Consider the following 8,757-nt stretch of genomic DNA (forward strand, 5'->3'; position numbering starts at 1 on the left):
GACGAGGGCCTAATTCTGTGGCATATTGCCACTAATCTCTTGTTCTATGAAGAGGAAGAGAAAGATGAGAAGCGAAAAAAGAAAGAGGATAAAAACGAAAATGATGAGCAGATAAAGAAAGAAAAAAATGCTGAAGATCTCGAGCACGGAAACGGTGATGGTGAAAATGGTGATATTGAACTGCGGCATTTTAATAAGATTTTGTCGGATTACATGTTATACGTCTTGATCATGCAACCTACCATGATGTCAAGGTTCCTAGACACGTGTGATGAGGCCACTGTCTTCTTTAGCAGGAGGAAAAATATTGCTACTATAGAAAGGAAAATGGAAAAAGAAAAAGGAAGAACAATGAGGCTTGAAAAGAACACTAGGAGGCCCACATCTAATTTTCTGTCTCGGGCAATGAACACGTGCGAGAGGTTTCGAGAATTCATTCAGTTCTACAAAAGGTTAATAATCCCCTCTCAAAACCTTAGAGTGAGGATATACATTCATATACACAGACCAATGACTTCAAATGTTCTTTTAATGTGCTAATTTTTTTCTGCCTAGGTGTTTTGTAGCAATCTCTGTGGTCGAATTCTTTTCAAAGAAAAAGAAGATGGTGAAGATTCAGATAGTAAAATGCAGGAGGCATGCAAGGCACTGTGGGTTGAATACGAACCCTCTGTTTTCAGATCAGAAATTTTTTCGTAAGTGTGGGTTCTAATTTGGATTTAATTATGACATGTCGAGACAATGAGATGCCGCTAGAACTGACATATAATTGATCGATGCATCAGAGACACAACATAAGTTCAGTTACAATAATCACCAACCTACCACATAACTCACATATATCTTTTTCTGAACTTTTTCATCACTTCTGACTTGGAACACACTGAACAAATATGCATGGTTGGAATCATATATATGTACAAATAAATATTCGGGTGAACTAAATTTCTCTTCAAATAAAATACATTGAACATTTATGAAATGGGTGTACTTTTACCATCAGAATTGGTCCATTTCATAGCTTTGCTCTTTGACTTTTTTCACCTCGGCATACTTCAGTGAAGGAAACAACTTTTTGATATGGTCAATATCAATTTGAAGATTCTTTAGGTATTTCAGACGCAAGATCTCCACCTTACAATTTATTGTACTGTCTTTTAGCTCTTCTATGCTCCTGAGTTTTCCTCCTATTATGTATAGTCTCTTCAATTCAGAAGATAGGAGTTTCAACCATGCTGGAGTGTTCTCACCAGGAAAGCCTTCAAGGTTTAACTTTTCCAAACCTTGTGGGAGAACGATATCAATATCTTTGTACTTGGTGTTGGATGACACGCCCCATGATATTTTGAGACATTTAACTTGTGATTTTCTCAGGTTTTCAAACTCTTTATCTTCGATCACAGCCTTACTTCCAATGTGTATGCTCAATCGTTTCAACTTTTTAAAGTTTGCAAGATCCGATATTGTAGGAGTCTTGTTGGAACTGCCTACTACAAATCCCTTGAGTACTTGGAGCTCAGTGAGCTTCCCAATCCCCTTTGGCATACTCTCCAACAAGTAGCACTGTGACACATCCAAGTGTGTGAGCTTTTTCAATGAAGTAATTTCATTAGGTAAGGTTTCGAGATTGTGACAAGCCTTGAGGTCAAGAATTTCTAGGCTAACAAGTTGAGCAATAGAGGGTGGCAAAGCTGATATTCTTGATATACCACGAAGGCTTAGATATTTCAGATGCTTTTGAGCCTTTGTGTCTGTCATGAATTCTGTACCAGCAACTTCAATGTGATGTTCGGGAGACTCTTGCCAACGACCAAGCTGAAGCACCACCAACTTCTTCATTTTAGCCATCCATTGAGGTTCAATAGTAAGATATTTGGCACCAAGATTGAAAACACTTCTCCATTGATCAGATTTCGAAGCAAAGTCACCACCTATTTCAACTTTTTGTCGGTCAAGTACTAGGCAACCATAGGAAGAGGTTGTTATTTGTGAATAAAATCCAAAGGGTTCTTTATTTTCTCCCAGAACAGATGATACCAACATGTGGCGGATCCAAGGATTAATTTTGAATTTATTGACAACAGGACACTTGGCTGAACCATGTGGTACAATCAGATTAGAATTCAGAAGCTCGTCGAAAACATTCTCACCTTCTTCTTCAGCTGTTTTCTCTGTTGACCTTTTTACAAACCCCTCTCCAATCCACCAGTAAATTATATGTCTTTTCATTATAACAACATTTTCTCGGAAAATCGAGAGAGACAAACAGCAAACTTTTGAATGAGAATTAAGGGCATCATAACTGGCTTGGAACCTTTTCAAGACTAGCACCACAGTCTCATCGTCGAGGCTTAAAGACATGGGGCAATGCACTGTTTTGGATGTTTTTCCTTTTTCTGATGACTCATTAGTTGTTTCAATTTCACTAACAACAAGCTTTTTAGTTGATTTCTTGATCTTTTTATTAATGGCCTCCACTACTTTTTCTACCACCTCCTCCTTGGAATCTTTACGCTTGACATTCTCATCTGAGACTTTTTTGTTGGTGTGTTTTAGAAGATTTTCCTTATTTTTGTTCAGTGTTACTAAATCTGCCTTCTCGTTGTCTCTCTCAGACTTCAAACTCTCCACCTTTTCATCATCTGATACGTCTTTTTCCACACTCTCCTTGTCTTGTACTTCTTGGCTTGAAGATGGCTTATCAACACCTACAAGCACAGATTACAAATTACAGGCATCGAATGAGAAGCGACTTTATGTATTTCGATTGAATCTAAAACACAAAGAAAATGAGTTTACAGCATAGAAGAAACCTATGTATATGTGATATGTATTATAGATGAACTAATTTTCTAAAAAGGAAATAACTAAAAAAATTGTATAAAAAATCAAAGAATTCAAAGAATGATTCCAAATTTAAGGTAAGAGAAGAACATGATCAAATTACGGACTGAAACAGCAATTATAATTGAAAAGTGTAAGCTTTTCAAGCTATTGTAATATGTCGTGCTGTGATTGTTGTCATATTTTTCTCTAGTTTTTCATCATGTCAAGCGGTGAAAGTTTTGCAGTTACATTTCTGGGCAACGTTTCACTGTATAAAGGATTACGATAAAGATTGCAATCGCAACCATAACCTAAAACCTTGGACATTACTAATTATATGACACTGATGTTTATACGAATACCTTTAAGGACTTGATTCTCCAACTCTCCCCTTGATATTTGGCTTGTTAGCTCTGAACCCTTTGTTTCAGTTGGGCTTGCATCTTCTGCAGGAATATCAATGCTTTGAAGAAGATCTTCTAGGGTTCTTAACGTTTTAGTCATTTCTTCATTTTCCTTGGCTGGGGAAAACTTGGCCTTCATGTTGTCTAGTTCCAACTTCAAACTCCCCAACTTTTCATCAACGGGTACATATTTTTCCTGAAAATTTTCGTCTTTTGGCTCTTGGTTTGAAGCTGGTTTATCCACACCTATGAGCACAAATAAAATAAGGAATTTCAAGTAAGTCATAACAGATAAAAAATGCAAGAACATTGTTTATATAGATTCAACACATAATTTTACAGTTTTTAACAATTTTTAACAACAATAAACAATATATATTAGATTACGTTAGAAACTTTATTCTTAATTCTTCTCTGTCGATACATAAATAAAAGAAAACTGATTTTCTTACCGGAGGCTTTGAAACCTTTGTCCACCGACTCATCCCTTTTTATTTGAGTAGCTAGCTCTAAATTTTTTGTTTCACTTTGATTAGAATTGAATTTTCGAAGAAGATCTTCCATCACTCCTAATTTTTTCCTAAGTTCTTCATTTTCTTTGGAAGACATCCCCTTTATTTTGTCTAGCTTGGACATAAAACTTTCAAACTTTTCTTCAATCGTTCTATCTTTTTCTGCAATACTCTTCTCGTCTTGTGTCTCTTGACTTGAAGGTGGCTTTTCAATACCTATGAGCATAAATAAAATACAGGTATCAATTTATATATACAAAATTGAAATTAATTTCTACATTACCACAAAATAATTTATATATAATCTGATTTTAGTTTATAAAGAGCTTTTGTTTTCTCTTTTAAACATGCTTCGAGAAAATTTATGCCTACATGTCAAGTTGAGGGGTTCATTTCATCTCATGTCTATTTATCCATATAAATTTAATTTCTTAAAAATCCATGATGATGACTCTTAATATATAAACATAGTATCACGATATCATAACAACATTTTCTAATAATTTTTTATAATAAATTAGTTCATAAAAACGGATCAATCACAAACCACATAACTTACTTTAAAAGAATATTATCAATTCTACTTTCCAGCAAATTTCAAGTATGATTTTCTACTTTCCAGCAAATTTTAAATAAATAATATATCACATATTATGTTAATGAGACTTTATTGTTTACCCCCTCTCTATATAAAAGAAGTTGATGTTCTTACCAGTGGCTTTCAAGTCTTGATCTAGTGATTCATCCCTTGATTTTTGTCTTGGTAGCTCTGAACTTTTTGTTTCACTTTGATCAGAATCTTGTGAAGGCTTGGCAATCCCAAATGAGCTTTTAACTTCTTCTACTATGCTCTTCTTGTCTTTTGTCAATTGGCTAGAAGATGGCTTATCAGTTCCTATGAACACAAATAGAATACGAATATCAATGTGATAGGTGTAGCAGGATTTCTGTAAACAATTTTAAGAGAGAAAAGAATAAGTTTCTCAACAAAATAATTTTTTTTCCACCAAATATGAATTAATGGTTATTTTCCCGAGAAGCACCTGCTCCAATGAAGTCTTGATTCTTCTCCTCCATTGATGTTTGGCTTGGTTGTTCTAATGCTTTTGTTTCATCTTCATTTGCATCTTCTGCGAGCTTAGAGTTGAAGTTCTTAAGGAAATTTTCAAGTTCCCTTAACTTTCTTCGTAGTTCTTCGTTTTTCTTCAGCGTGGAAAAATTGGCCTTCAAGTTCTTAAACGTGCCTTCCAAATTCTCCAACTTTTCATCAATCGTTTCATCTTTTTTCCCACTCTTTTCTTCTGCCTTTTGACTTGAAGATGGCTCATCACTCCCTACAAGTCCATAGAAAATAATAATATCAAATAATATGATACTATTTCCCTAAAATAATTTCCTTTGTAAATTATATATATATATATATATATATATATATATATATATATATATATATATATATATATATATATCGGTACAATGCCAATTTTCATAGCATGTTTTTCTAATATAATCTAAGAAAATCAAAATAGACAATGAAATTCTCAAGTGTTCACAGAAATTTTAAGGATTTTAATGTTGGTATTGAAAAAGTCTCTTCTATTCTCCACTCACTTCTTTTGGTCTTCTCAAACTCATAAAAGTATTGTCTCAGAGGAAAAAGAAAATTGTTCTTTACTGATTGGATGAAGAATTTTAATAATTCTGAACACTTAAAATACATTATATTTAAAGTACTTGTAATTAAAATTTCTTTTATTTTTAAATATTATTTGGATTGAGTAATTTTTTTTTGGATAAAATAATTGATTTTTTCTTTTAAGATAAAATTTCATTTTAAAAATATGTATTTTACAATTTAAATTTTAAAAAACTGTTAGTCAAATTTAAATTATCAAATAATATTTAACAATTTTATTTTTTTTTAAATATATACGTAATGTGTATAAAAAGGTCAAAAATGTATTTTTTTTTTCTTAAATATATACGTAATATATTACGCGACTACTTGTGTAATTTTAATTTTCTTTCTTTTTCTTGAATAAGTTTCAAATTCCATTATTTTAATTATTTAAAATATTTTATTAAAATTTGTAAGTTTTAATTTTTTTTAAATTTCCCATCCAAACAATTCAGGCTATCTAAAAATAATTAAAATTCATTAAATAAATAAATTACTCTAGTAAATTCCCTCTTTCAAATTCATTAAATAAATAAATCACTCCAAACATACTATTCTATGGCTGTAATAGGAACCAAAACCCTAATAAACAGAACCAAAAATAGAGAAATGTACACCAAATTCGTGCGTTCATGCAGCCATCAAATTGGAACTTGTAAGGGCAAATCAAATTACTCATGTAAATATCAGATACCATGATCTCATTCCGAACTAACATCATATTTGTAATGGTAAAGAATATTAAACATTAAACATAATATACAAAAGACTTGAATATATATATATATAGAGAGAGAGAGATTTAGCAGCTCACCCTTTTGTGGATCGGCTTTCTCTGTTTCCAAAATTCGACGGGAAATCTCGTCGAACTTCTTTTCTGTTTTGAAGTTGCGAAGAAGATCATCGACAAGTTTTAACGTGTCAAGGAGTTCTTCTTCGTTACTTTTCACTTTTGAAAACAAATCTTTTATGGCTGTTAGATCAGACATTAACCTGTCAAGCTTATCAGAAATATTAGGCTCTTCTCCGCTCTTAACCGATGTCAACCGTCTCTGCAGTGATGGCACTGCTTTCATTCGGTTTGTTCTGATAGACATTTTTCCTCAATTTCTCACAACTTTTCTTTCTTTCTCACAAATTTTCAAGACACAATCAAATGTTATATGTACATACATATATATACACACACAAAGGTTTTAGGTTTTAGTGAACTATGGCATCAGATTAAACATTATACACAAGCAAACGAAGGAACCAAAGTGCAAAAGTTCCACGTAATTCTTTATCCCTTAAATACTTTTTACTTTTCTACATCCTTGCTTTATCTTTACATTCTTTAATATTCTTTTCATGTCTCAAATTTCAAATTTAGAATATCGGACATTCTTTTGATATAAACTACAATTAACTAATATTTAAATACATAAAATGATATATATGATGAAGTCTTAAAATAAAACTCAAATGATTATTCAAATTTAATGAACCTAAAACAAAATAAAGAAAGTTAAAAGCCCGTAAATGTAAACATACAACAAAAATTATTTGGTTTCACTTGATATCTCCTTAATTGATTAGAATTTTAATCTCTTTCGTTTCTTCAAGTTTCATTAATACTGTGACATCTTTACCTCCATTATTTCGTGAACTAATATGATTTCTAATAAAGAAAAAGAAAAAGAAATTCCTTTTTAGAACATTTCAATATAAATTAAGTTTTTGTCTTTTCTCATGTCATGTGAGAGAGATCATTCAATATTAGTATCACTTCATTAGTTTATAATATCCACATTTTATTCAGTAATAAAATATTATAAAAGAGTCTACTATTATTATTAGCATTTCTCTTTCTGGATTCATTTTCCAAAATTCAAATTAAATAGTTCATTCCTTTGATTCCCTTATTGTTTTTTTTTTCCTTTTTTCGTATTGGCCAAGCATCCCAAATGAGTGTGTACATATCTCTTTTATAACTTAAATAAAAACAAGTTGGGTGGGTCCCTTTTTCAATCATATAAATCAAAGCTACCAAAACACCTTTTTTTGACACCAAAACATAATTGCAGAAATGTTTAATTGATGTTTACAATTTCATATTATAGGTTTCTACTTCTTTTTCAAAGACATCTTTGTCATACTCATGAATTTCAATTATAGTTGCATACACGCTATTTTAGAATTGAGGATGAACATCGATCATAAATACTTAATGGGAAAGTGACAAAAGTAGAATAACTACAATACACATCCTTTAGTTTGGCTTTTTTTGAGCCGTGTTGCACCCGTGACATGCCACCACTCTTGAGAAATGAGCAATACCTTCCATTTTTTTTTTTCTGATAAATTAATTTGTTGTGATGTTATAAAATGTTTTGAACTGAATTGTAATTATTTTAAAACTTATCAATGTTTTATTTTTTTAATTTTTAAATTGAATAATTTTATTTTTCTAAATGTTATCTATTTCATTTTTTGTCTTTGTATATTTCTATATCACTTAAGGAATTAAACTATTCGCATTTTATAATTAAAGAGATTAAAAACGGATAAATTTCTTTTAGAATGATAAAATTAAATTTAAAAGATATTATAATGACTTTAGAAACATATTTTATCCTAGTTTTTTTCACACGCACCCACATACTAAGTTCTTAATTGTAATTGGAAACATACTTTTTGACCGTAGACATACTAAAATATATCCTTTAATAAATTGTTTCGATATATTGATGAACAAAATTCAATTCTAATTTAGAAATTTGAAGAAAGACGACTATATATCATTATTTCAATTTTTACTAACAACTAATAAACTTAACTTACCAGGGCAGTCAAGAGAAATGACACTGGTTATTTTCGTTTATATACACTGGTTCTGCAACCGAGACATATACAGGCAATGTAAAAAGAGATAAGTTTTTTGTTTCGGTTCTGAACCGAGTCAAAAAGGTTCGGATTCTGCCTCGGTTCATAGACAACCAAGGTAGTAGAGTGTTTTTAAATTTTTTTAAACTTGGTTCCTCATTCTGTTATGTTTTTCTATGTTCTTTTACTTTCTCTTTTCCTTATCTTTTATGCCTTAAACTTCTCTCTCTATTTTTTAATCTCAAGCTTATCCTACAAATGTTTTTACACAAGTGTGCGCAAAGGAAGGTGTCCTATTCAATATTTAACTCCATTGCAATCATACATCTGTGCATCATTGCATCCACGAACATTCTGCACAAATTGTTGTTTACATCAGTTATTTAACTCTCAAACAAGTTACAAAGAGAAGAGATCAATTGCGAAATGAACTTAGTTTATACCTGGAGCCCAACTCTGCATGACAGACTGA

At 31.3% G+C, this 8,757-nt stretch overlaps 1 protein-coding gene across 1 annotated transcript; it reads right to left on the reverse strand.

Annotated features, from left to right (window-relative positions):
- Nucleotides 1–683: 683 nt before the first annotated feature.
- On the reverse strand, nt 684–6,543 carry LOC148190612 (uncharacterized). Its single transcript, XM_088102755.1, has 6 exons — nt 6,235–6,543; nt 4,786–5,076; nt 4,455–4,637; nt 3,683–3,958; nt 3,189–3,476; nt 684–2,708 (listed from the first exon to the last, which is right to left on the reverse strand). Exons 1-6 carry the CDS (start codon nt 6,515–6,517, stop codon nt 1,000–1,002), a joined length of 3,030 nt encoding a protein of 1,009 aa, XP_087958881.1. The 5' UTR covers nt 6,518–6,543; the 3' UTR covers nt 684–999.
- Between the last annotated feature and the right edge of the window lie 2,214 nt (nt 6,544–8,757).

This window comes from Vigna umbellata, unplaced genomic scaffold (assembly GCF_029865625.1).
Source record: "Vigna umbellata cultivar VRB3 unplaced genomic scaffold, Vumbellata_1.0 scaffold_714, whole genome shotgun sequence".
Classification (NCBI taxonomy): domain Eukaryota; kingdom Viridiplantae; phylum Streptophyta; class Magnoliopsida; order Fabales; family Fabaceae; genus Vigna; species Vigna umbellata.

What these genes read in the sequence shown, in the direction of transcription:
- LOC148190612 (XM_088102755.1), bottom strand. Translation starts at nt 6,517, where the DNA reads ATGTCTATCAGAACAAACCGAATGAAAGCAGTGCCATCACTGCAGAGA. An exon ending in GAAAGCCGATCCACAAAAGG is followed by an intron (nt 5,077 to 6,234) that starts GTGAGCTGCTAA and finishes ATGGACTTGTAG; the next exon opens with GGAGTGATGAGCCATCTTCA. An exon ending in TCAAGACTTGAAAGCCACTG is followed by an intron (nt 3,959 to 4,454) that starts GTAAGAACATCA and finishes TTATGCTCATAG; the next exon opens with GTATTGAAAAGCCACCTTCA.